The following is a 26,462-nucleotide window of genomic DNA, read 5'->3' on the forward strand; positions in this document are numbered from 1 at the left end:
TTGTTTAGTTGTTGCTGTTGCTTCTTGCCGAGGCGATGCACAACGTCGATGGTATCACCAACTTTGTTCTTCTCTGCAGGCAAAACTTGGCAGATACGGACAGCCTCTCCTCGCACATCTTCATTCTCCACCTCTGGCAAGCCGTAGAGTCTCAGGTTCCATTTCCTTGTGTATTGTTCCAGATCAGTGAGACGTCTATGGTAGACATTGTTATAAGCATTTTTAAAACGTCCTGTTTGAAATGCAAGTTTGAGGTGGGGTTTTTCTGAAATGTCGTCGTCGTCCCCCCCCCGCCCCCCCCCCCCTTTGGCCAAAAAGACGAGTACAGCACAGAAGGTTGGTGGCACCTTTAGTGGACGGGGAGGACGGGTTTGTGGTAATGGTTGGAGCAGAATCTTTTTTACATTTGATTTTAAAATGTAACCTTTATTTAACTAGGCAAGTCAGTTAAGAACAAATTCTTATTTACAATGACGGCCTACCCCGGCCAAACCCAGACGGCGCTGGGCCAATTGTTCGCCGCCCTATGGGACTCCCAATCACGGCCAGATATGATACGGTCTGGATTTAAACCAGGAACTGTAGTGATGCCTCTTGCACTGAAATGCAGTGGCTTAGACAGCTGCGCCATTCAGGAGCACTCAGGAATTAATGGAATGGTATTGATGCTATTCCATTCGTTTTGTTCTGGCCATTATTATAAGCCGTCCTCTGCTCAGCAGCCTAGACTGGAGTATAGGATAAGTCAACAACATTATTTGGGTATGAGTTAACAGAATATTAACTTTTAAAAGTGAGATTTTTTAAATCATTACATTTCTACCTCTTTTTCGTGATCTCCAATTGGTAGTTACAGTCTTGTCCCATCCCTGCAACTCCCGTACGGACTCGGGAGAGGCGAAGGTCGAGAGCAGTGGTTCCTCCCAAACATGACCCCGCCAAGCCTCACTGCTTCTTGACACAATGCTTGCTTAACCCGGAAGCCAGAGGCACCAATGGGTCGGAGGAAACACAGTACACTAAACCCTTCCCAATCCCGGACAACAATGGGCCAATTGTGTACCGCCTCATGGGTCTTAAGGTTACGGCCGGCTGCGACACAGTCTGGGATCGAACCAGGATCTGTAGTGATGCAGTGCCTTAGACCGCTGTGCCACTCGGGAGGCCTAAAAGTGAGATTTGAACTAAACTTTTTTACAGTAGCCCACTAGCTATAGCCCTATGCAGAGACTATGTGAGAAAAGGACCCTAACCAACATTGTACCAGATTCTTCAGTTTTGCATCTACAGTAAACTAAATCATCAAATATGGACCCAATTGTATGGTAAATTCTACTCTGTCTGAATGAGTTCATAATAATCTTGACTTCTTATATAGCCTAGGCCTATGCTATCAAATCTTCTATATTGTTCTTTATATCAAGCTTGGATTGGTTACTTCTCAGAATTGTTTGTGTTATTTGTTCAATATCACATGTAACAAACTCAGTGGGAGGACTAAACACAAACACAACTTTGAACTTTTGGTCAAATACCAGAAGAAGACTGGACAGACTGATAGATCAGCTGAGAGGTGTTCACATTTCCATGAACATAACAGGAGTGAGGTAAGGGATAAGTGCAGAGTGGGTGTCAGAGTTCCAAGATTTTGGGGGGTTTGTGTTTGGTAGTAGGCAGCAAAATCATTCTCACCATCATCAGATTTAGCCTAAACATTTACGATATGATATGTATGTAGCCTACTACATTTCGAACCTGGACTTTTATTGAATAATCATATCATATCTGAACTTAATCAGATTTGTTCTAAATACATCATTCTCTACTTTCCAGTAGTCTGTGTGTTGAGATTTAGACACATAATAATTCAAATTGGGAAATCAATCATTATGGTGTCTGTATTTCATGTGATTGTGAGATGCAGGTTAGCATAGAGACTATTGATTGAGAGGTTAATATTCAACTATTTAGTCTATTACCTTAAAACACAAGAGCTCCTATCACCAAACTGTCTTTTCATTTGCTTTACTGTCCTGGCACGAATAAATTCACTACCACAGCACAGGTTAATTTGGGACATTTGAACTTTAGATGCATTACGTATTACCAGCTTTTCTATCTCTAAATTGCAAATGTCTGGACGCGATGAGTGACATGTTTCATTCTGAGTCAGGGCATACAAAAGCACTAAAGACCTCCGTTCATTTTCAAAATGGAAATCTCTCCTCCAGAAATGGATTCCATTCAGTATGATCAATTTGGTACGTCTGACATTGAAAGTAACCACAGTCGGAGGAAAATCATCCCACAAAGAGGTAAACTCAACTATTTTAATCAATATCTGTTAATGTGCCTTCATATTCCATGTACTGTGGCAAGAAAAAGTATGTGAATCCTTTGGAATGACCTGGATTTCTGCATAAACGTTACATAAAATGTTATCTGATCTTCATCTAAGTCACAATAATAGACAAACACAGTGTGCTTAAACTAATAACACACATATTATTGTATTTGTATTGTCTATATTGAATACATAATTTAAACATTCACAGTGAAGGTTGGAAAAAAGTATGTGAACTCCTAGGCTAATGACTTCAAAAGCTAATCAGGAGTCAACTAACCTGGAGTCGAATCATTGAGACGAGATTGGAGATTTGGTTAGAGCCCCATTAAAAAATACTCACAAAATTTCAGTTTGCTATTCACAAAAAGCATTGCCTGATGTGAACCATGCCTCGAACAATTGAGATCTCAGAAGACCTAAGATTAAGAATTGTTGCCTTGCATAAAGCTGGAAAGGGTCACAAAAGTATCTCTAAAAGACAGTCCACGGTAAGACAAATTGTCTATAAATGGAGAAATTTCAGCACTGTTGCTACTCTCCCTAGGAGTGGCCTTTCTGCAAAGATGACTGCAAGAGCACAGCGCAAAATGCTTAATGAGGTTAAGAAGAATCCTAGAGTGTCAGCAAAAGACTTACAGAAATCTCTGGAAGATGGTAACATCTCTGTTGACGAGTCTACGATACGTAAAACACTAAACAAGAATGGTGTTCATTGGCGGGCACCACGGAAAAAGCCACTGCTGTCCAAAAAAACCCATTGCTGCACGTCTGAAGTTTGCAAAAGAGCACCTGGATGTTCCACAGTGCCACGGGCAAAATATTATTTGGACAGATTAAACTAAAGTTGTGTTGTTTGGAAGGAAGGAACACACAACACTGTGTGTGGAGAAAAAAGGCACAGCACAGCACACCAACATCAACACCTCATCCCAACTGTAAACTATGGTGGGGCTGCTTTGCTGCCTCAGGGCCTGGACAGCTTGCTATCATTGATGCAGAAATGAATTCCTAAGTTTATCAAGACATTTTGCAGGAGATTGTATCTGTTAGCCAATTGAAGCTCAACAGAAGTTACGTGATGCAACAGGACAACAACCCAAAAGACAGAAGTAAATCAACAACAGAATGGCTTGAACATAAGAAAATACACCTTCTGGAGTGGCCCAGTCAGTCCTGACCTCAACTTGATTGAGATGCTGTGGCAGGACCTCAAGAGAGCGGTTCACACCAGACACCCCAAGAATATTGTGGAACTGATACAGTCTTGTAAAGAGGAATGGTCCAAAATTCCTCCTGACCGTTGTGCAGGTCTGATCCGCAACTACAGAAAACGTTTGGTTGAGGTTGTTGCTGTCAAAGGAGGGTCAACCTGTTATTAAATCCAAGGGTTCATGTACTTTTTCCAACCTGCACTGTGAATGTTTACACAGTGTGTTCATTAAAGACATGAACAATTATAATTGTTTGTGTGTTAGTTTAAGCAGACTGTTTAAGCAGACTGTGTTTGTCTACTTAGAGGAAGATCAGATAAAATGTTATGACCAATTTATGCAAAAATCCTGGTAATTCTAAAGGGTTCACATACTTTTTCTTTCCACTGTATATTATTTCAGGTATGCAGAGCAGGGTGGTTCATCTCCTGTATGGTGTCTTGGTGCTTCTCCTGTTGATACTACTGCTGATAACTGGACTTAAATGTAAGGCTTGCAGTTCATTTATCATTCAAGAGGACCAAAAGACAAATCTATTACCAATTCATAATTTCATTTTTTTTTTTTTCTTCAATCAATCCTCCATTTTCCTAAGTCTCTCAGTTAAACCAAGCGATAGTTGATGTCCATCTTTACCTTGAGTCCCTGAACAAGACTGTGATAAGTGCTTGTGCCACATCTTCCAGTTCAGGTACAGTGATGTTTAAAGGCTTTTATTACTAAAGGACTAATAATCCTCAGAGCCTTGATCATATATTATATTAGACATGCACACTACCCTCCTTCTTATTTTCAATGACGGCCTAGGGTTAACTGCCTGTTCAGGGGTAGAACAACAGATTTGTACCTTGTCAGCTCGGGGGTTTGAACTTGCAACCTTCTGGTTACTAGTCCAATGCTCTAACCACTAGGCTACCTTGCCGCCCAGTATTTTGGATTTGAGATCATTTGAGATCAAATGTTTCATATGAGGCGACAGTACAGAATTTCCCCTTATAATGTATTGTCATACATATTTGTTTTACCATTTAGAAATAAAAGCACTTTATGTATCTAGTCCCCTCATTTGAAGTATTCATAAGTATTTGGACAAATTCACTTTTAGTGCATTAAAGTAGTCAAAAGTGTAGTATTTGGTCCCATATTCCTGGCACGCTTTTGACAACAAACTTGATGCATTTGCAGTTTGTTTTGGTTGTGGTTCTGTTTCGGAATATGTTTTGCCCAATAAGAACTGAATGGAGAATAATTTATTGTGTCATTTTGGAGTCACTTTTATTATAAGTAAGACTAAAATGTGTTTTGGAACAGTTCTTTATTAATGTGGATGCTACCATGATTATGGATAATCGTGAATAATGGTGAGTAAGAAAGTTACAGAGGCACAAAGATCAATAACCCCTGTTATTGTAATGGTAAGAGGTTAGGATGTCTACGGGGTATGATATTTGTGTAACTTTCTCACTTATCATTATTCACAATTCATTCAGGACAATCCTTAATCATGGTAGCATCCACATTATGTGTTTAGAAACATATTACATTATTATTTACAATTAAAGTGACTCCAAAATGACCCTATTTATTATTATGATGTATTTTATTGGGCACCAAATAATCTTAAAACACAACCAAAACAAACAGCATATGGATTCAACATGTTTGTAGAGTCACAAGCTTGATGTAATAATTGCCTGCTAGGAATATGGGACCAAATAGTACACCTTTGACTACTTTAATACACATATAAGTGAATTTGGCCAAAATTGCTCCCCTAAAATGGGGGGACTATGTAAAAAAAACTGCTGTAAATACCCTCAAATTAAAGCTGACAGTCTACACTTTCAGATCGTGTCATTTAAAATCCCAAGTGCTGGAATACAGAGCCAAAACAACAAAAAATGTGTCACTGTCCCAATACTTTTGGAGCTCACTGTATGTACTATTCCATAGGGAGTGTAAGAACAACCACTACCATATGGAATGGCATTATGATCACTTGTGGGAAGAAAAAATGACATTTCAGAACTCCATTAGCCAGATCAAAGATTGCCCCATTGTTTCAGACATGACCTGATTTGTATGTGTACATGGGGAATGTGTGTACTAAGCTAACATATGGAATTGTTTAAAAATGGTCATACCATGGATAATTTAGATAGCGAATTTTAGGAGCCCTGTAGGTATATACAGTTGAAGTCATAAGTTTACACATACCTTAGCCAAATACATTTAATCTCAGTTTTTCACAATTCCTGACATTTAATCCTAGTAAAAATTATCTGTTTTAGGTCAGTTAGGATCACCAGTTTGTTTTAAGAATGTGAAATGTCAGAATAATAGTAGAGAGAATGATTTATTTCAGGTTTTATTTCTTTCATCACATTCCCAGTGGATCAAAAGTTTACATACAGTCAATAAGTATTTGCCTTTAAATTGTTTAACTTGGATCATTCCTCCTGGCCCATTCCTCCTGACAGAGCTGGTGTAACTGACTCAGGTTTGTAGGCCTCCTTGCTCACACACACTTTTTCAGTTCTGCCCACAAATGTTCTATAGGATTGAGGTCAGGGCTTTGTGATGGCCACTCCAATACCTTGATTTTGTTGTCCTTCAGCCATTTTTCCACAACTTTGGAAGCATGGTTGGGGTCATTGTTCATTTGGAAGACCCATTTACGACCAAACTTTAACTTCCTGACTGATGTCTTGGGATGTTGCTTCAATATATCCACATAATTGTCCTGCCTCATCCTTCCATCTATTTTGTGAAATGCACCAGTCCTTCCTGCAGCAAAGAACCCCCACAACATGATGCTGCCACCCCCGTGCTTCACGGTTGGGATGGTGTTCTTTGGCTTGCAAGCATCCCCCTTTTTCCTCCAAACATAACAATGGTCATTATGGCCAAATAGTTATATTTTTGTTTCATCAGACCAGGGGACATTTCTCAAAAAAGTACAATCTTTGTCCCCATGTGCAGTTGCAAACCGTAGTCTGGCTTTTGTATGGCAGTTTCGGAGCAGTGGCTTCTTACTTGCTGAGCGGCCTTTCAGGTTATGTCGATGTAGGACTCGTTTTACTGTGGATATAGACACTTTTGAACCTGTTTCCTCCAGAATCTTCACAAGGTCCTTTGCTGTTGTTTTGGGATTGATTTGCACTTTTCGCACCAAAGTACGTTCATCTCTAGTAGACAGAACGTGTCTCCTTCCTGAGTGGTATGACGGCTGCGTGGTCCCATGATGTTAATACTTGCGTACTATTGTTTGTACAGATGAACGTGGTATCTTCAGGTGTTTGGAAATTGCTCCCAAGGATGAACCAGACTTGTGGAGGTCTACAATTTGTTTTTCTGAGGTCTGGGCTGATTTCCTTTGATTTTCCCATGATGTCAAGAAAAGAGGCACTGAGTTTGAAGGTAGGCCTTGAAATACATCCACAGGTACACCTCCAATTGACTCAAATGATGTCAATTACCCTATCAGAAGCTTCTAAAGCCATGACATCATTTTCTGGAATTTTCCAAGCTGTTGAAAAAGGCACAGTCAACTTAGTGTATGTAAACTTCTGATCCACTGGAATTGTAATACAGTGAATTATAAATTAAATAATCTGTCTCTGAACAATTGTTGGAAAAATGGCTTGTGTCATAAACAAAGTAGATGTCTTAACCGACATGCCAAAACTATAGTTTGTTAACATGAAATTTGTGGAGTGGTTGAAAAACGAGTTTTAATAACTCCAACCTAAGTGTATGTACTTCCGACTTCAGCTGTATATACTTAATTTAGATTATTTGATAAAATATTGAATTTGGCCTTTACTACTGTAGACCATGGAAACACATTGAATAATACATTCATAAATGGCGAAACAGACAGTCCAAAAATAAATAAGAAGAAATTAGGTTTTGAATTGTCTGTCCTATATCTAGAATATGTTAGAAAGCTCAGGAATTATTTTTGTTTTTTGGACACATACAGTGCATTGGGAAAGTATTCAGACCTCTTGACTTTTTTCACATGTTGTTACTTTACAGCCTTATTCTAACATGGATTCAATAGTTGTTTTCCCTCATCAAACTACACACAATACCCCATAATGACAAAGCAAAAACAGGTTTTTAGAAGAAAAAAATAATATTACATTTACATAAGTCCTGAGCGCTCTGGAGCAGGTTCTCTCTGTACTTTGCTCTGTTCATCTTTCCCTTGATCCTGATTAGTCTCCCAGTCCCTTCCGCAGAAAAACATCTGCATAGTATGATGCTGCCACCACCATGCTTCACCGTAGGGATGGTATTGGCCAGGTGATGAGCAGTGCCTGGTTTCTTCCAGACGTGACACCTGGCATTCAGGCCAAAGAGTTCAATCTTGGTTTCATCAGACCAGAGAATCTTGTTTCTTATGGTTTGAAAGTCTTTAGATGCCTTTTGGCAAATTCCAAGCGGGCCTTCATGTGCCTTTTACTGAGGACTGTCTTCCGTCTGGCCACTCTGCCATAAAGGCATGATTGGTGATGAAAGATTATTGGAATCTGTGTGGGTAGCTGGACAGGTAGAATGACTGACAGTGAAGGTGAACAGGTGGTCATGGGTCAGGTGACAGAGGAATGGATGAGACTGAGGCAGGAATTCCTTTAACCATAAAGTGGTATATTTATTGGGTAGTTTGTCTGTGCTGCATCACAAAGGAAACAGAATAACATGTATCCAATCAAATTCATAATCACAAAGATCAAATCATAACAATCATAACAATCATAACAATCATTCTCATTAAGAAGTCAATAGGAATCGTCATTGAGTCATTTCGGCTCATAAGTATTCATCATAATCATGAAAATAATAATATCAATAATTCAATCAGTTATCGGTTATTTAATCTATAGTCTCCATCAGTTTGATATCAGAATTGATCCGTTCAGCAAACAATAATGATGTTTCATATTTCATCCTTTCAGGTTTGTCTTCATATGTACATGTAATTTCGTTACATTTCAACCATATGTCAATGGCATAATTGGGCTGTGATGATCCGTAAGGCCGTGATCATTGTCCATTGACATAACACAATAGGTTTGAAGCATGTGCTCCAAGCCGCGCTCCACGCTAATAACTATAAACAATAACTGATGGCCCGCTCTCCCGATCGCAACAGATAGTTCAGATGAAAGGTAACAGATTCGGTGGATTTACGTTGATTCATGGACACACAGAATGTCTGGATTAGACAGAGTTAAGGAAGAGAAAGCAGCGAGGTCTGGCGATGGCGATTTCCTCCTTTTAATGAGTTGAGATCTGTCGGACATTTCCACTTGACCTAATTAAAGTGCCCCTGGCCCAGCTGAGCAAGTGGCCATGAATTAAAGGAACGATTCCACCAACTCCATGGGCCTTTCTACAGGTGGATTGCTGCAGAGATGATAATCCTTCTGGAAGGTTCTCCCATCTCCACAGAGGAACTCAGAAGCTCTGTCAGTGACCATCGGGTTCTTGGTCACCTCTCTGACCAAGGCCCTTCTCCCCCTATTGCTCAGTGGCCGGGCGGACAGCTCTAGGAAGAGTCATGGTGGTTCCAAACTTCTTACATTTAAGAATGACGGTGGCAAATGTGTTCTTAGTTGACCTTCAAAACTGCAGATTTTTTTTGTTACCCTTCCCCAGATCTGTGCACTGTCAACGGTGGGACCTAATATAAGGATCGAGGAGTTGTGAATTCTGAGATGCCATTCTGCACACCGCTCTAGTACTGTGCCGTTATTTGCCTATTTGTGGCCCGCCTGTTAGCTTGTACGATTCTTGCCATTCTCCTTCAACCTCTCATCAACTAGCTGTTTTCGCCCACAGGACCGCCGTGGACTGGATGTTTTTTGTTTGACTAGTCAGGATCGAGGCAAAGATGAATGGAGGGGTGGCAGGTAGCTTAGTGGTTAGAGCATTGGGCCAGTTACCGGAAGGTTGCTGGATCGAATCCCCGAGCTTACAAGGTAAAAATATGTTGTTCTGCCCCTGAACAAGGCAGTTAGCCCACTGTTTTCCAGTAGGCTTTCATTGTAAATAAGAATTTGTTCTTAACTGACTTGCATAGTTAAATAAAGGTTTAAAAAAATGTTGCAAAGTACCGAGAGATCCTTGATGAAAACCTGCTCAAGACCTCAGATTGGGGTGAAGGTTCACCTTCCAAAAGGACAATGACCCTAAGGACACAGCCAAGACAACACAGGAGTGGCTTCGGGACAACTCTCTGAATGTCCATGAGCGGCCCAGCCACAGCCCGGACTTGAACCCGATCAAACATCTCTGGAGAAACCTGAAAATAGCTGTGCAGCAACGCTCCCCATCCAACCTGACAGAGCCTGAGAGTATCTGCAGAGAATAATGGGAGAAACAGCTGTGCCAAGCTTTTAGCGTCATACCCAAGAAGACTCAAGACTGTAATCGCTGCCAAAGGTGCTTCAACAAGTAAAGGGTCTGAATACTTATGTAAATTTGATATCTGTTTTTATTTGTAATACACTTGCAAAAATGTCTAAAAACCTATTTTTGCTTTGTCAGATTGATGAGGGGGGAAAAAACGATTTGATCAATTTTATAATAAGGCTGTAACGTAACAAAAATGTGGAAAAGGTCAGGGGGTCTGAATAGTTTCCGAACGCACTGTATATCAGTGGATAACATTGTAGATGCTTTGTTCATAATCTCTCACTCCTTCCTTCATTCATTATCTTACTCGTGTCCCTTTCAGACCCAGCTACTATCAACCATAACTATCATGATGAATTTCAGCTTCCAGTGATAGGTAAGTGACTTATTGGTAGATAAAGTCCATCCCTATCCATTGTGCAAAACATTGTGTCCTCCTCAGGAACTTGTAATGAAGAATGGTGGTCCTTCCAGGATAGCTGCTACCTGGCATCAAAAAGGAAGCTCAACTGGAAAAGTGCAGAGGAAAAATGTATTGAGCTGGGAGCACACCTGCTTGTTCTTAACAGTGAGGATGAGCTGGTAAGGCCAAGGAGGTGAAGCAGTATTGGTCTCATATCAAGAGCTGTGGGCTATGTTAAATGTTCTTTATTTGTGCTGTTTAGGACTACATCTCTCAAATGATTGATGCAGGAAAGAGATACTGGGTTGGGCTTGTGGAGAGAGCACAAGAGGGCCACTGGACCTGGGTGGATGGAACTGACTACAAATCAACTCCACAGTAAGGGAGTACTGGGATGATGAGAGTAGGGCAGCGGAGGCTGGTGGGAGGACAGGCTCAGTGTAATGACTGAAATGGAATCAATGGAATGGTACCAAACACACCACATACATCAAACACATGAAAAACAAATTTGTTTGACTCCATTCCAGCCATTTACAATGAGCTCATCCTCCTATATCTGCCCCCACCAGCCTCCTCTGGAGTAGGGATATTGTCTATCACATCCTAAAAACACAGTCATCAGACATTATAATTAAGCAATAAGGCCTAAGGGGGTGTGATATATGGCCAATATACCACGGCTTAGGGCTGTTCTTATGCACGACGCAACGCAGAGTGATTGGGTACAGCCCTTAGCTGTGGTATTTTGTCCATATACCACAGACCCCCGAGATGCCTTATTGCAATTATAAACTGATTACCAACCTAACCAGAGCAGTAAAAATATATGTTTTGGCATACCCGTGGTATACCCGGCTGTCAGCCAATCAGCATTCAGGGCTCGAACCACCCAGTTTATAATATGTAATATCCTTCCCTCTACTGTCTTTGCTCAGCTTCTGGGATAAAGGGCAGCCAGACGACTGGCAGGTTGGTGTGATTGGAGAGGACTGTGGACAGCTTCATGACGGTCCACACAGACAACGCAAGCTTTGGAATGATGCAGACTGCAGCCTAATGTACAATTACATCTGTGAGGCAAAGGGGAAATGAGAAACAGTAGACCCATGCTTGCCATTGACACATGAGCTGTAAGCTATGCCAGTGCTGCCCGACTGATATAACATGACAGTCTCAGGATACAGGAGAAAGGATGGATTTCTTTCAGTGACTGTACAACAATCACAAATGATGGTATTGAGCATAAGAAGCACACAGTGTATAACATGAGCTTATTCACAGAATAAAGTTTAATTAAACCTTGGTATGTCAGAATTTAATAGCTTTCTTGGAGGTCTTTTCCACTCTATCTGTGGGTGTATATGAATAGCAATAACCAATACAGAGGCACATATTGGATCATAACAGCTGTTATTGATTTCAAGAGAAGGTGGGCCACTGCAGGTTATGTCCTGGTTCCCCGTGCATTACCATACTAGCAGTGCTCACCGGGAAGGTGCTCATGCTCTGGGTTGTACCCCGCCTTGTCAAAGCACATGGCTGCTTTTCTGTCACACTCGCAGATAAACATCTCACACGGATTGTTGTTTTCTGTATGAGAGAGAGACAGAAGAAAAAATGAGGAGGCGGGAGGGGAAGAAGAGGGAAAATCGAGAGAGAAAGATGGGGTAATGGTAAATGGTTTTCAAGGGGGAAGGAAAATAGAGCTTCTCCAATTTAAAAGATGCAGCGGACTAGACCATCCTAAAGAGGGTGCTGTTGCAGAATAAAAGTTATATTTTGACAAAGGGACTGTTTTTGAATCCTATAGTTATGCTGATCACACTTGCCTTTGCAGGTGACAGTCTTAGAGGCTCTGTCACACTGGTAGCTATATATTTCAGTGTAAGGGTTGTCAAAGATGCCCCAGCAATCCTCGTGCTGCATGGAATCAGAGTAGCAGTAGTCATGAACCTGACAGCATCTGGAACACACAGAGGGCATCTGTTTCAATACAAGTATAATGACTGACTTCCTGTTAAAGGTAATGTATATAGCCCCCCCCCCCCCCCCCCCAACACACTGTATAACTCCCGCCATCCACCTACACCGTGTACACAACCTCCAGGTTCAAATGAATCCTCTTCTCAGATTCTTGCCGTGTTCACTATCCCTGACCCCATCTTCCCCTCCATGACTGTGTACCTGTCCAGATCATCCACAGGAGTGCCTGAGCCGCCCTTCCCACAGTAGCAGCCGTAGTCAGCGTAGTCCAGCACAGGCCAGCTGCTAGGGTTAACACAGACGATCATCGCTCTGAACTGCCATAGTGCCCATGGGTTGGGTTCATGCACCGCCAGCACTGAAACACACGAGAGGCCACGTCTCAGACAGACAGAGCACATTCAAATATCTACACCGGACATTACCATTTTTATATCAGGAACAAATAAAAACTAGTGAATCACTCAAATTGAACCATATGGCATCATGGTTGAACTGGGCAACGTCACATTCACAACTGGGAAACGTGACTGGTGAGCCCTTATTGCTTAATGTAAATGTATTTTGCACAACCAGCTGTGAGTAAAATATTTTGCAGTGCACACTGACTTGACTAAGGGAATATTTTCTGCAAAGAAAGCTATGACAGGATGACTGTACACTGCTCTGTTATTAAAAAGCATAGACAGCATCAAAGCTCTGTCTTAAAATACAGTGTAATTAATAATACTTACAGACTGGCAGGCAGAAGGCTAACAGCAGCAGAGTGTGAGAAGACCTCATTTTGGTGATGAAGAGTGTCACTGATTTGGAACGCAACTGATATATATAGAATCATGGCCTTTAGGGGCAGGCTTTGGATGATTAGATAGGGTGAGATACACAGTGCACAGTAGACTGCACAGACATATTTTAATAAACACGTGTGTATAGTGATAAAGGTGTATTGAATCACATTTCAATACCGGTTACATGTTTTATTTATTTAACCTTAATTTAACCAGGTGAATCTCAGTGATTAAAAATCTTTTTCAAGAGCAATAGGATAATATGCAGAAATAGAGGAGACTCATTAGGTCATTGTACAAGGCTTGACTGGAGTTGTGCAATGGAAATGTGTGGGAATTTAAGCATGGGTTTTGTTATTTACACAGCTGTCTGCTGGAATGTACTTTGGAAGAACTTCAGGGGAAATGCAAAATGTACCTTTCAGAGTATTAGCAATTGATATGATAGAGGACAATGCTGGTATTTCAACCCTAACAATGACTGCTTTAAGAAAGCAATATAAAAGAAGAACAATGACATAAATCAGTCTAATTTGATTGGATATACCATAGAGAATTTAAATATTTATTTCATCCAGCCATAAAACATCCACCAGCCAATATTTCAGTTAGGATTTGACTTACTTAAACTCTACTTTATAGACCCGAGGCTGGTATTACTCAGCAGCCCCCAATAGCATAACAGATCCTGACATTTTAGTGTCATGTGGAAATCACATTCAACCCATGTTTTCCATTACGTGTCATATCTCATGTTTCTGTTTTGAATTTGTAGCCGTGACAACAGTAGCAATATTGGGTAAACAAGTTTAGAACCTGAGGAAAGCATTTTAGCTGAGATATCATTCATATTCCTGGCTGTATGACACAACCCCTCCCAGTTTACCTCCCATTTTAGCACTTGTTCTCCTTGACCTCCCTTCATCTAATATAAGAGGTGGTAGGGTTGGTGTATACCCTCAATGCTTCCTCTGTCATGCATCCAAAATCCCTCCTGTTGCTGCTGACCGGTAAGCCTGTCACATTTCAATATTGATCCGAAGCTTGTTGTCCACTTTTTCACATGCCTAAGAATATACATACAGTCTGAGATGATTTCAGATAGAATAATACTCATGTGTGCCCTCTGTAAACTCTTATTTGGAACCTCAATGTCAGGAATATGTGCAGTAGTGTGACTGATAGCTTCACCTCCCTCCTCTGCCAGCATATGCAGCCCATGGTTCACTGCAGCCCCAGGCTCTGTGGCAATTTGGCAGAATGATCACGTGCACCCAGCCTGATGTCAACCCCTTCATGTACAATAACTATGGCTGTTGGTGTGGCTTGGGGGGGACTGGGACCCCCAGGGATGACCTGGATAGGTAACTGGATTTCATTCCACTTGTGTTGGACATCATGACCAGGTGTTTCTGTGCATCTCAGAAAACAAATTACTTTCTTCTCTCAGGTGTTGTGAGGTCCACGACCTCTGCTACCGAGCGAGCAGGCATCTTCCAGAGTGCCGTCCCATCATTGACGTCCCTTACATCAAGGTGTACATATTCTCTTGCACAAATGGGCAGGTCTCCTGTTCAGGTAACAACTGAATTGTAGAAATAATAAAATAATTTGTGGACATACATTTTCAATAAACTATACAATCTGCCCAAGCTCTATAATATTATCAGATGCAATGATGTTTTGAAGTAAAGGTGAGGTTTCAGCTTTCTGATTATAACTGCAACTAATGTTTATCATGAGCCTAAACCTGTTTGCTCACACCTCAGCTTCCAACGATGTGTGCCAGGCCTCAGTGTGCGAATGTGACCGAGTCGCCGCCAACTGCTTCGCCCAGTCCACCTACAACCCTGAGAACAATAACCTGGACCCCAAAACCCACTGTATCACCTGAGCCAAGACAAATCCTCTGGAAGCAGTACAAACATCTGAAACTACTGTAGATTCACTGAATGTTTATGAATCCTGTTTCATGGATGTGTGTCATGTTTGCTGGAATGGAATTTACTGTGCCAATTAAACTGTTGACCTATTAAATGATTGAATGGCATTCTTTTGAGTATGTGTTTGTTAGTTCTGTATTTGTATTGAACACATAGAATTCTGTGTAAGTAATAACTGGAGAATACCTGTAAACAGTGCATTCAGAAAGAATTCAGACCCCTTGACTTTTTCAAATTTTTTTTACTTTACAGTCTTATTCTAAAACAGATTTAAAAAAAAAAATCCTCAATCTACACACACAATACCTTATAATGACAAAGCAAAAACAGGTTTTTAGAAATATTTGCAAATGTAATCTCTTAGCAATCTCACTAGGATAAAGACCTCCATTCCTGTCATTATTGAAAGAGATTGTGATATCTCACATCTCAAAATAGGGCTACTTAATGTTAGATCCCTTACTTCAAAGGCAATTATAGTCAATGACCTAATCACTGATCATAATCTTGATGTGATTGGCCTGACTGCAACATGGCTTAAGCCTGATACATTTACTGTGTTAAATGAGGCCTCACCTCCTGGTTACACTAGTGACCATATCCCCCGTGCATCCCGCAAAGGCGGAGGTGTTGCTAACATTTACGATAGCAAATTTCAAATTAGCTTCTAGTCATGATTCACGCAGTCTCCTCTGAACAGTTGATGTTGAGATGTGTCTGTTACTTGAACTCTGTGAAACATTTATTTTGGCTGCAATCTGAGGTGCAGTTAACTCTAATGAACTTATCCTCTGCAGCAGAGGTAACTCTGGGTCTTCCTGTCCTGTGACAGTTCTCATGAGAGCCAGTTTCATCATAGACCCTGATGGTTTTTGTGACGGCACTTGAAGAAACTTTCAAAGTTCTTGAAATTTTCCGTATTGACTGACCTTCATGTCTTCAAGTAATGATGGACTGTCTCTTCTCTTTGCCTATTTGAGTGGTTCTTGCCTCAATATGGACTTGGTCTTTTACCAAATAGGGCTATCTTCTGTATATCACCCCTACCTTGTCAAAACACAAGGTAGCATTAAATGCATTAAGGAAAGAAAATCCCAAAATTAACTAAAGGCACACCTGTTAATTGAAATGCATTCCAGTTGACTACCTTAAGAAGCTGGTTGAGAGAACGCCAACTGTCATCAAGGCAAAAGGTGGCTACTTTAAAGAATCTCAAACATAAAATCTATTTTGATTTATTTAACACTTTTTCGGTTACCACATGATTTCATATGCTTTATTTCATATGTTTGATGTAGAAAATAGTAAAAATAAAGGCAAACCCTTGAACTGGCAAGTTTCTTCACTGACATTTTCAACCTCTCCCTGACCTCGTCTGTAATACCCATGTTTCAAGCAGACCACCAAATAAAATCAAAATGTATTTGTCACATACACATAGTTAGCAGATGTTAATGCGAGTGTAGCGAAATGCTTGAGCTTCTAGTTCTGACAATGCAGTAATAACCAACGAGTAATCTAACCTAATAATTTCACAACAACTACCTTATACACGCAAGTGTAAAGGGATGAAGAATATGTACATTTAAGATATATGAATGAGTGATGGTACAGAACAGCATAGGCAAGATGCAGTAGATGGTATCGAGTACACTATATACATATGAGATGAGTAATGTAGGGTATGTAAACATTAAGTGGCATTGTTTAAAGTGGCTAGTGATACATTTATACATCAATTTCCATTATTAAAGTGGCTGGAGTTAAGTCAGTATGTTGGCAGCAGCCACTCAATGTTAGTGGTGGCTGTTTAACAGTCTGATGGCCTTGAGATAGAAGCTGTTTTTCAGTCTCTCGGTCCCTGCTTTGATGCACCTGTACTGACCTCGCCTTCTGGATGATAGCGGGGTGAACAGGCAGTGGCTCGAGTGGTTGTTGTCCTTGATGATCTTTATGGCCTTCCTGTGACATCGGGTGTTGTAGGTGTCCTGGAGGGCAGATAGTTTACCCCCGGTGATGTGTTGTGCAGACCTCACTACCCTCTGGAGAGCCTTACGGTTGTGGGCGGAGCAGTTGCCGTACCAGGCGGTGATACAGCTCGACAGGATGCTCTCGATTGTGCATCTGTAAAAGTTTGAGTGCTTTTGGTGACAAGACGAATTTCTTCAGCCTCCTGAGGTTGAAGTGGCACTGCTGCGCCTTCCTCACCACGCTGTCTGTGTGGGTGGACCAATTCAGTTTGTCCGCGATGTGTACGCCGAGGAACTTAAAACTTACTACCCTCTCCATTACTGTCCTGTCGATGTGGATAGGGGGGTGCTCCCTCTGCTGTTTCCTGAAGTCCACGATCATCTCCTTTGTTTTGTTGACGTTTAGTGTGAGATTATTTTCCTGACACCACACTCCGAGGGCCCTCACCTCCTCCCTATAGGCCGTCTCGTCGTTGTTGGTAATCAAGCCTACCACCGTAGTGTCGTCTGCAAACTTGATGATTGAGTTGGATGCGTGCATAGCCATGCAGTCGTAGGTGAACAGGGAGTACAGGAGAGGGCTTAGAACGCACCTTTGTGGGGCCCCAGTGTTGAGGATCAACGGGGTGGAGATGTTACCTACCCTCACCACCTGGGGGCGGCCCGTCAGGAAGTCTAGTACCCAGTTGCACAGGGCGGGGTCGAGACCCAGAGTCTCGAGCTTGATGACGAGTTTGGAGGGTACTATAGTATTAAATGCTGAGCTGTAGTCGATGAATAGCATTCTCACATAGGTATTCCTCTTGTCCAGATGGGTTAGGGCAGTGTGGTTGCGATTGCGTCATCTGTGGACCTGTTGGGGCGGTAAGCAAATTGGAGTGGGTCTAGGGTGTCAGGTAGGGTGGAGGTGATATGGTCCTTGACTAGTCTCTCAAAGCACTTCATGATGACGTAAGTGAGTGCTAGTCGTTTAGCTCAGTTACCTTAGCTTTCTTGGGAACAGGAACAATGGTGGCCCTCTTGAAGCATGTGGGAACAGCAGATTGGGATAAGGATTGATTGAATATGTCCGTAAACACACCAGCCAGCTGGTCTGCACATGCTCTGAGGACACGGCTGGGGATGCCGTCTGGGCCTGCAGCCCTGCGAGGGTTAACACATTTAAATGTTTCACTCACGTAGGCTGCAGTGAAGGAGAGTCCGTAGGTTTTGGTAGCGGGCCGTGTCAGTGGCACTGTATTGTCCTCAAAGCGAGCAAAGAAGTTGTTTAGTCTGTCTGGGAGCAAGACATCATGTTCCGCGACGGGGCTGGTTTTCTTTTTGTAATCCGTGATTGACTGTAGACCCTGCCACATACCTCTTGTGTCTGAGCCGTTGAATTGCAACTCTACTTTGTCTCTATACTGACGCTTAGCTTGTTTGATTGCCTTCCTGTTTTAGTCTCTGTTTATAGACTGGAAGCAACAAAATTGAGTCGTGGTCAGCTTTTCCGAAGCTGACCACGACTCAACTTATATGCGTCGTGAAAGTTAGAATAACAATGATCCGGGGTTTTACCAGTCCTGGTAGCACAATCGATATGCTCATAGAATTTAGGGAGTCTTGTTTTCAGATTAGCCTTGTTAAAATCCCCAGCTACAATGAATGCAGCCTCAGGATATGTGGTTTCCAGTTTACATAGAGTGAAATAAAGTTTGTTCAGGGCCATCGACGTGTCTGCTTGGGGGGGGGGGGGTATATGCAGCTGTGACTATAATCGAAGAGAATTCTCTTGGTAGATAATGCGGTCGACATTTGATTGTGAGGAATTCTAAGTCAGGCGAACAGAAGGACTTGAGTTCCTGTATATTGTTATGATCACACCACGTCTCGTTAATCATAAGGCATACCCCCCCCCGCCCCTCTTCTTACCAGAAAGATGCTGGTTTCTGTCGGCGTGATGAAACCAGTTGGCTGTACCGACTCCGATAGCGTCTCTCGAGTGAGCCATGTTTCCTTGAAGCAAAGAACGTTACAGTCTCTTATGTCTCTCTGGAATGCTACCCTGGCTCGGATTTCATCAACCTATTTGTCAAGAGATTGGACATTGGCGAGTAGTGTGCTCGGGAGTGGTGCGCGATGTGCCCGTCTCCGGAGCCTGACCAGAAGACCGCTTCGTCTGCCCCTTTTACGGCGACATTGTTTTGGTTCACCGGCTGGGATCCGAACCATTGTCCTAGGTGGTGGGCAAAACAGAGGATTCGCTTTGGGAAAGTCGTATTCCTGGTCGTAATGATGGTGAGTTGACGTTGCTCTTATATCCAGTAGTTCGTCCCGACTGTATGTAATAAAACCTAAGATTAACTGGGGTACCAATGTAAGAAATAACACATAAAAAAACAAAATACTGCATAGTTTCCTAGGAACGCGAAGCGAGGCGGCCATCTCTGTCGGCGCCGACAGATATAGTCTCGTTATTTTACTGCTGCTCTTTAACTACTTACTTTTATTTCTTATTCATATTTTTTAAATGCATTGTTGGTTAGGGGCTTGTAATTAAGAATTTCACTGTAAGATCTACACCTGTTGTAGTCGGCGCATGTGACTATTAACATTTGATTTGAAGCTGTAATTGCTGCCAAAGGGTTAAAAAAAGCACTGAGTAAAGTTTCTGAATACTTATGTAAATGTGATATCCGTTATTCTTTTTTTATACATTGCTAAAATTTCTAAAAACCTGTTTTTGCTTTGTCATTACGGGGTAGTCTGTAGATTGACGAGTGGGAAAAAACGATTTAATCCATTTTCGAAAAACAAAATGTTGAAAAAGTCAAGGGGTCTGAATCCTTTCCGAATGCACTGTAATATAGTTATTGGAGTGTACGAGTGGAAGTGAGATCAAAAGGTGTTAGACCAAGAATCAATATGCAAAAGCAGTCTAACAAGGTAATTTCTGGACTGAATCCAATAACTTTTTGTCCACCTTGGTTTGTGTATTTATATGGCTATCTCCACTTTCTGGTGTAGTGTTGTAGCAGCTGGTTTTGTCTCACCATTACACAATGATACTTTTCCATTAACTAGCATGATAAGCGTCTGTTTGGCAAATGCAGGTATTTTTCCATGCGCTAATATGAAGATATCTGAACATTTTAACTCTTAAAAGGTCAAGTGGTCATATTATTTACAGATCATCTGAGATAGAGAGAAGTTTAATCATCGATATAAAAAACAGAATTATACAAGAATAGATTTGAAACGTTTCTAGGCAGGACGCACATGATGGCATGATTAGATCGGCTTGTACAGAAGTGTGGTCACATACTTCTTTTTGTAGCGGTGAGTTGCGCTAAGAACCATCACCCCATCCTGAAAGAAAATAAAATAGACATGGATCAGGCAGGAATGTCTTGAGATGCAGAGTTGAGGTCTATTTAACACAAGATTTGAATTGCGCTATTCTATGTCAAATTCAACTGACAACAGGGAATGTAATTGACCCCATCTCTGCTGAGGTGTCTGATCTAGTGAGGAAACAAATGAGTTGAGAGCAGCAATGATTGACCTTGATGGAGAGGGCATAGAGGTGGTTGAGCATCACATGGTTGGGCTCTGGAAGAAGGGCTGGGTCACACTGTTCAGGATATAGAAAACAAACAATTAGCACTAAGAAATTGACATCAATCAGAGAAAATAAAAACATATTTCCATAATCATGACTCCCAATGAAGGTGTTCTCAATCCTCTGAACCATCACTCACAGACACGCCAGTGTCCTTATTGAGTAGGACTTGCAGCAAGTGTGGTGGCAGGATGGGGGGGTTCTTGAGCTTGTCGCTCGTCTTGGTTATGTATGGGTCCTGCTGGTAGGGTCCCGGAGGGGAACTCGAGAGGTCTGAAATCACAGGGACACATACTATGATTCAATGTGCAGTAAACCATCAGGTGAAATTAGGCACGTTAATTAATTTACCATCAGAAATTAAATGGCCTTCAACACTAAATGGAGTTGTTATTGGTAAAACACATAAATTATGATGGTAATCAAGCATCAGTACCTGACATGTCTGCACATTCCTGAGAATCAATCATGAGGGCATCAAACACCTCAAAGTCAGTCCTCTTCACCTGAATGACATTATTGACCGTGCCAGTTTTGGTCGTCAACACAGCCTGTGAAGGATGAAATACAGTTGAAAGACTGAACACAGAGGGAATGGTATTATATCATTCCGACAGAGGGTTTGTACTCACCCCTGTCGGGTCGAGGGTCCACTGTCCATCTACACAGAATTTATACTGGTGTTCTCCCTCAGGCAAGTCCACAACCGCTGCAAAGTTGTTCTGGCTGGGTCAGAAAAATAACGCAATACAAAGAATATTGAGCAGGTAACATCATTCCATTTCAATCCGTATCAACTATTCACATTTTGCCAAATTAAAGTGCTTTTTTCAGGTTTTCCCCAAACCTGCTCACCTTTTGTTGAGGGGAATCTTGGTGGCCCAGTTGTTGAATGATCCAGACACAAAGATCTCTTTGCCAGCGCCTGTCCAACGGAACACAGTGGGCTTGGCCTGACTGGGACATTTACTGTCACTCTCAAGGTCCCGCTGCCAGGCTAGAAACTCCTGAATCTCCTGAGGAGCCTGGCACAATTGGACTCACATTAACATCATCACTACACATGGAGGCCCACAGAAAAAAAAGTTGGGTTTAGCCTGCCCTACAGGCAACCTTGTAAATACTTCCATGTAAATCTGAATGAATTAACCTCTTTAGACTTCACTATCTATATTTCTGTACATTTTTAGCCTCTCTGGTGTTAAACAGGTCAGCATCATCTGTGCTGTCCATGATAATCTTGGGCCGTGCTCCATCCTTGGCACCTTGTCCATCGTCACGCTGATAGGGCCTCTCACCCTGACCTGCACTGGCCCGCTCACCACTGCTGCTGTTGTTTCCCATTCTGACTCAGCAACAACCACTGCACTGATCATCAACACACAAGTATGAAAAAATGATCAACAACAATAATACTGTTAATATAGTACACATCAGCCCTGATATATACAAGGAACATTGACATAACGTAATATGAATATATCTTCTAATATCTGACATTTACATGACAGAAAATATTTTCAGAAGCTGGCCTGGTTGAACATTTTGCCAATCTGAGCATTTCCTTGTTGAACAGACACGCTTGCACCAGGGTGGGACAGCAGCGTTCCTGTGTATATTAAGGCACGTGCACAGTGCCGACGTCAGATATGGCTCGGGAAAACATACCTCAATCCAGGGATGAGAAATGGGTTGTGCTCAGAATTGATAACTAGGACAAAAACGGCAGTTTACTTAAAAACTATCCGTCATTCAATCTACTCGGTGTAACAGTTGGGATAATGGGACGATTCGATGCCCATTTCTCATCCCTGATTGAAGTAGGGGCCTATGTTTCCAAGCCATATCTCGCACAGGCTACACCGTGCCTTAATATACACAGGATGTAAATAAGCAGGATCGAATCAGCTGGCGAATCCTCCACCAAAGCCTATTGTAATTAATTGAGAAATGGCCAAGACCAAAATGTAAGCATTTTATAAAATATCCCCGTCTCCTGACATGACCAATACCCCTACCCCCAACACAAACTTGCTCGCAAAAACAAACACTGGCGCAGACACACACTGACATTAGGTTTGCGTTTCTGTGCATCAGCAAAAACCATATGACCTACTATATATACCACCTATGGCAAAAACTGCCTCGCTACTCAAACTTAAAACACATCACATCCGGAAGATCCATGCCAAAGTAACATTGAAGTAGGCCTAATTCTTTTCACTTTTCTTACCTTCGTTTAATTTCTGGAAATTATAATACTGCGAATCTACGCTATTGTATTTCCTATCGCCATTTTCCCCTGAACGGGTAAATTGTAACCTAACCCAAAGACAGACTGTAGGCTGCACGAGCACACACCTCTTCCTGTTTTTTCGCATTCGAAGTCACGCCTGTCTCGGAATGATTTTTCAGACCATTGAGTACAGTACAATTTCAAAAACTAGTGTAACCTTTTCTAGGTCACAACAGAAAACACTACTGTGAAGCTGGAGCAAATTTTAGGAATGGCCATGATGGATTCCTAGGTTTAAAAAAGGAAACGTTCAGGGCCCGGTTTCGCAAAAGCATCTTAAGCCTAAATTTATTTTAGAACCATAGAATTTATCCTATGGTTCTAATTATTAATTTAGCCTTAAAGTGGCAATCAGCATCTGAAACAACAACACGTGAATTCGCTCCTGTTTCGGCAAAAAGCCAAGGAATGGGACTGGAGAAATGTAACAACTCTCAAATTCATAGACAGAGCTATGGATTCAAGGACTGACCATCCATGATATCACAATTATAGTTTTAACCATGTTTTGAGGCTATATAGTGTTCGTTTACATGTACTTTGTTTACCAATATTGGAGTAAAACAAGTTTATATGTTGGGTTCTGATGTGGTATGACAGTTATACAAAGCTCACGAGGCATTCTTCAAGAATCAAGTAAAAAAATTAATGTAGGAAACTGCAGATTGCCTCTTTAAGATGATTTTGGGAAACACTCCATGAACAGACCTGGGTTGTGTCGCTTGAACTTTTGCTACGTTGCGGTTTGTGCTGAACTACACGTTTTTCCAAAACGTTATGTAGGATCTTGAACAGACTTTGAGAAACGTTGTAAAATAAGTATAATAATTTGTACACTGCAAATTGACGACAACTAAACTGAAAAAGAGATTGAATTTGAAAATAACAATAATTTCATACCTGGATTACATTGATAAAGGATCACATTCTCTTTTTTTATTTGTGTGAATACTTGGGAACAGATTTCCTGAATGATTTTATTTTTGGATGAATTCCTGGTGATTCTGGTGATTCTATGTGTCTTTTTTTAAATTATTATTATTATTTTTTTAATCAAAATGTTTTTTTTTTGTTTTTTAAAAACTTTTATTAAACTAGGTAAGTCAGTTAAGAACAAATTCTTATTTACAATAACAGCCTACCAGGGAACAGTGGGTTAACTGCCTTGTTCAGGGGCAGAATGACCTTGTCAGCTTGGGGATTCGATCCAGAAAGTACCTGCCGCCACTTTGGGGGCCTGTCATGCCAAATAATGTCCCCCGACCAAATAGTGTCCCCCTCTACGTCACAATGGGATTTGATAAACTATTAGTGTCTGGGTGTTGGGCAGAACCCCTAGGTCCTGGAGAACAAGAGCAGAGTTAAAGGGAACAGGGTAGGAGACAGAGACGTAAACAAGAAAACACACAGGTTACTCTTTACTTGAGAAGATTTGATGGATTAGTGCAGTGTTATAAATGGAAGATATGTACTTTTCAAAAGTTTTGAAGGTATAGCCTACCTGAAGCTGGTCCCCCTCCGACTCAGAGCACAGAGAATTAGACTGATCTGAACTCTCTGGTTCTGGTGGATGGGATACCTCCTGGGTGGCTCGGACAGTCAACGGTCCTAAAGTCATTAGGAGAGGTAAATTGAAGAGGTACATTTTTATAAGCTTAGCATAACTACAATTTCTTGCTTTCTCAAATATCAACCAAAGCTTAACATACTTTGTCTATTGGGCTTCACTGAAGTGTAGGGCGTCAATGCTTCCAGTGGTCGACCGTCCAACTGTCCAACTGCAGAAGATTGTTTGCTTCCACTCAGGTAACCCTAGGAAGACAAAGAGAAAAATATCAGTGTTAGGGAAACTAAAACTAGCTCCAGGTTATTTTGTGTGAAAATACAAATAGTGATGATATTTTTTATGCTCACTTTATCAGACGGTGACCCCAGCTAGGAGCAAAAGAGCAGCGAGGTTTCCCAGGTCACACCTTCCTTTCATCCTTCTTCCAAACCAAGCAATTCGCCCGGATGTCGTAGCACTTGTTCCCCTTCTTGACTCTGCTCCGGTAGCTCTCCTTCTGTTTCTCCTGCGTCTTGTCCATGTTCAGTCTCACCTTGATTGATGACAGAAATACATGCAATTATATTTCATATTACAAATACATTTCTTACATATCTCTTGGAGGGCCAGAAAATAAATTAACAGCAGACAATAATTTTTACCTGGTCAAAAACCTCCACGTCCTTCTCAGTCCGTGCCTGAAGGTAGTACTCAAAGGCGTTCTGATCTGGTTCGACAACCTCCACCACATCAGGTGGGGTTTCCTTGATTTGAAAATACGTTATACAAACATAGCAATAGACAAACAACAACACTAAGTCGATCGCAAATTTGAAAGACTACAGCATATACAATAATTGCATATACAATTGCATTGTACTCGGAGGGAGGAAAGTGATATCTATTGACAATGTAAGATATTGAAATATGTCTGATAATGTACCATGGAATGTGTAAAAAATAAATAAAACAAACCATTGGTGACAGAAGATAACCTATAACATCCATACCTGTCCAGAGTTCACGACCTCGGTCACTCAAGATGACCTCAGGAAAACCGTGGGTGTTGAAGATGTCCACCATCACCTTGGAGGTGGCCTAGCTAGTCTCGTCATTGATGGGTATCATACAAAGCAACATTTATTTTTGGTTCAAAGCACCCTTTTTAATGGGTTACAGAAGGGAATTGAGAGTTAAGCACGTGCTCTTCCTTTACTGACCTTAATGGGTATTGCCCCCACCCACTTGGTAAAGTGATCGGTCGCCATCAGACACCAGCTGTTGCCATTCCTGGATTTCGTGAAGGGTGCAATGAGGTCCACCATAACATGTAAAGTGTTAGAGGGAAGATTACTTTATTCTTACCAGTATCTGTGCCATACAGTATGCAGATTGACACACACACACACACACACACACACATATTCTATAATTTTGAACTCTGCTGTGGTCAAATAAAGAAACCATTACAAAACAACTTATCAGGGCAAAATTTGAATTGGGACACTTACCGATCATATGCCATGGTGAAACAACTTTGATGGGCTTCAACTCCGGCGCCACAGTCTTCACCCTCAAACTTCTGGCAGGCTAGTCAGGGTACTGACCTTTAAGCAAAAAGTGACAAATTGAAACATTGTGTGCTCTCTGATATGACATTCATTGAAATCAAAATCATTTCAGATATAATAGAATGTGATTGATAAACAAAAGGTTATTTCACTTGCCCAGCTGTCCACCTCCAATTCCCCGGCAGAAGAAACGTAGGTTGATTTTGGCAATCATGCGCTTCACTACGAAATGGCCAGCATGCATCTCGGTCAGAACGGCCTCCTTCTCCTTACCACATAGAGGGGGACACTATTTGGCATGACAGACCCCTGTCATATAGCCTAGCCATACTGAATAGATGCATTTTACTTTTATTTTTAGTAACATTGAATCA

General features: G+C 41.5%; 4 protein-coding genes across 13 annotated transcripts; 2 read left to right on the plus strand and 2 right to left on the minus strand.

Annotated features, from left to right (window-relative positions):
- Window positions 1-1,504: 1,504 nt before the first annotated feature.
- On the plus strand, window positions 1,505-11,704 carry asgrl1 (asialoglycoprotein receptor like 1). Of its 9 annotated transcripts, none has more exons than XM_021605740.3 (8): window positions 1,505-1,607; window positions 2,232-2,315; window positions 3,961-4,044; window positions 4,154-4,249; window positions 10,307-10,360; window positions 10,427-10,566; window positions 10,650-10,765; window positions 11,326-11,704. In XM_021605740.3, exons 2-8 carry the CDS (start codon window positions 2,234-2,236, stop codon window positions 11,480-11,482), a joined length of 729 nt encoding a protein of 242 aa, XP_021461415.2. In that variant the 5' UTR covers window positions 1,505-1,607; window positions 2,232-2,233; the 3' UTR covers window positions 11,483-11,704. The 9 variants fall into 9 exon arrangements, with proteins under 9 accessions (XP_021461415.2, XP_036835571.1, XP_021461417.2 ...); XM_036979676.2 differs by having other exon boundaries at window positions 10,442-10,566; XM_090237290.1 differs by having other exon boundaries at window positions 1,553-1,607; window positions 2,174-2,315.
- On the minus strand, window positions 11,662-13,228 carry pla2g1b (phospholipase A2, group IB (pancreas)). Its single transcript, XM_021605743.3, has 4 exons — window positions 13,108-13,228; window positions 12,575-12,731; window positions 12,220-12,353; window positions 11,662-11,980 (listed from the first exon to the last, which is right to left on the minus strand). Exons 1-4 carry the CDS (start codon window positions 13,154-13,156, stop codon window positions 11,865-11,867), a joined length of 456 nt encoding a protein of 151 aa, XP_021461418.1. The 5' UTR covers window positions 13,157-13,228; the 3' UTR covers window positions 11,662-11,864.
- Window positions 13,229-14,065: 837 nt separating this feature from the next.
- On the plus strand, window positions 14,066-15,198 carry LOC110525547 (phospholipase A2, minor isoenzyme). Its single transcript, XM_021605744.3, has 4 exons — window positions 14,066-14,171; window positions 14,369-14,525; window positions 14,612-14,739; window positions 14,931-15,198. Exons 1-4 carry the CDS (start codon window positions 14,138-14,140, stop codon window positions 15,053-15,055), a joined length of 444 nt encoding a protein of 147 aa, XP_021461419.1. The 5' UTR covers window positions 14,066-14,137; the 3' UTR covers window positions 15,056-15,198.
- A 5,051-nt stretch (window positions 15,199-20,249) lies between these two features.
- aakb1 (5-AMP-activated protein kinase subunit beta-1) lies at window positions 20,250-23,123 on the minus strand. 2 transcript variants are annotated; one of them, XM_021604960.3, is made up of 8 exons: window positions 22,909-23,123; window positions 21,858-22,043; window positions 21,531-21,700; window positions 21,308-21,401; window positions 21,112-21,226; window positions 20,815-20,948; window positions 20,619-20,687; window positions 20,250-20,422 (listed from the first exon to the last, which is right to left on the minus strand). In XM_021604960.3, the coding sequence occupies exons 2-8, from the start codon at window positions 22,017-22,019 to the stop codon at window positions 20,345-20,347; spliced, it is 822 nt and encodes a 273-aa protein (XP_021460635.1). In that variant the 5' UTR covers window positions 22,020-22,043; window positions 22,909-23,123; the 3' UTR covers window positions 20,250-20,344.
- Window positions 23,124-26,462: the final 3,339 nt, after the last annotated feature.

The sequence above is a fragment of the Oncorhynchus mykiss genome, chromosome 6, assembly GCF_057628025.1.
Source record: "Oncorhynchus mykiss isolate SJ-2025 chromosome 6, ASM5762802v1, whole genome shotgun sequence".
Taxonomy (NCBI): Eukaryota; Metazoa; Chordata; class Actinopteri; order Salmoniformes; family Salmonidae; genus Oncorhynchus; species Oncorhynchus mykiss.

What these genes read in the sequence shown, in the direction of transcription:
- asgrl1 (XM_090237290.1), top strand. Translation starts at nt 2,213, where the DNA reads ATGGAAATCTCTCCTCCAGAAATGGATTCCATTCAGTATGATCAATTT. An exon ending in GCTGATAACTGGACTTAAAT is followed by an intron (nt 4,045 to 4,153) that starts GTAAGGCTTGCA and finishes CATTTTCCTAAG; the next exon opens with TCTCTCAGTTAAACCAAGCG. An exon ending in TTAACAGTGAGGATGAGCTG is followed by an intron (nt 10,567 to 10,649) that starts GTAAGGCCAAGG and finishes TGTGCTGTTTAG; the next exon opens with GACTACATCTCTCAAATGAT.
- pla2g1b (XM_021605743.3), bottom strand. Translation starts at nt 13,156, where the DNA reads ATGAGGTCTTCTCACACTCTGCTGCTGTTAGCCTTCTGCCTGCCAGTC. An exon ending in CCTGTGGATGATCTGGACAG is followed by an intron (nt 12,354 to 12,574) that starts GTACACAGTCAT and finishes TGTGTGTTCCAG; the next exon opens with ATGCTGTCAGGTTCATGACT. An exon ending in TAAGACTGTCACCTGCAAAG is followed by an intron (nt 11,981 to 12,219) that starts GCAAGTGTGATC and finishes TCTCTCATACAG; the next exon opens with AAAACAACAATCCGTGTGAG.
- LOC110525547 (XM_021605744.3), top strand. Translation starts at nt 14,138, where the DNA reads ATGCATCCAAAATCCCTCCTGTTGCTGCTGACCG. An exon ending in CCTCCTGTTGCTGCTGACCG is followed by an intron (nt 14,172 to 14,368) that starts GTAAGCCTGTCA and finishes CTCCTCTGCCAG; the next exon opens with CATATGCAGCCCATGGTTCA. An exon ending in CCCAGGGATGACCTGGATAG is followed by an intron (nt 14,526 to 14,611) that starts GTAACTGGATTT and finishes TTCTTCTCTCAG; the next exon opens with GTGTTGTGAGGTCCACGACC.
- aakb1 (XM_021604960.3), bottom strand. Translation starts at nt 22,019, where the DNA reads ATGGGAAACAACAGCAGCAGTGGTGAGCGGGCCAGTGCAGGTCAGGGT. An exon ending in AAGATTCCCCTCAACAAAAG is followed by an intron (nt 21,402 to 21,530) that starts GTGAGCAGGTTT and finishes TTTCTGACCCAG; the next exon opens with CCAGAACAACTTTGCAGCGG. An exon ending in TCTATGCCCTCTCCATCAAG is followed by an intron (nt 20,423 to 20,618) that starts GTCAATCATTGC and finishes ATTTTCTTTCAG; the next exon opens with GATGGGGTGATGGTTCTTAG.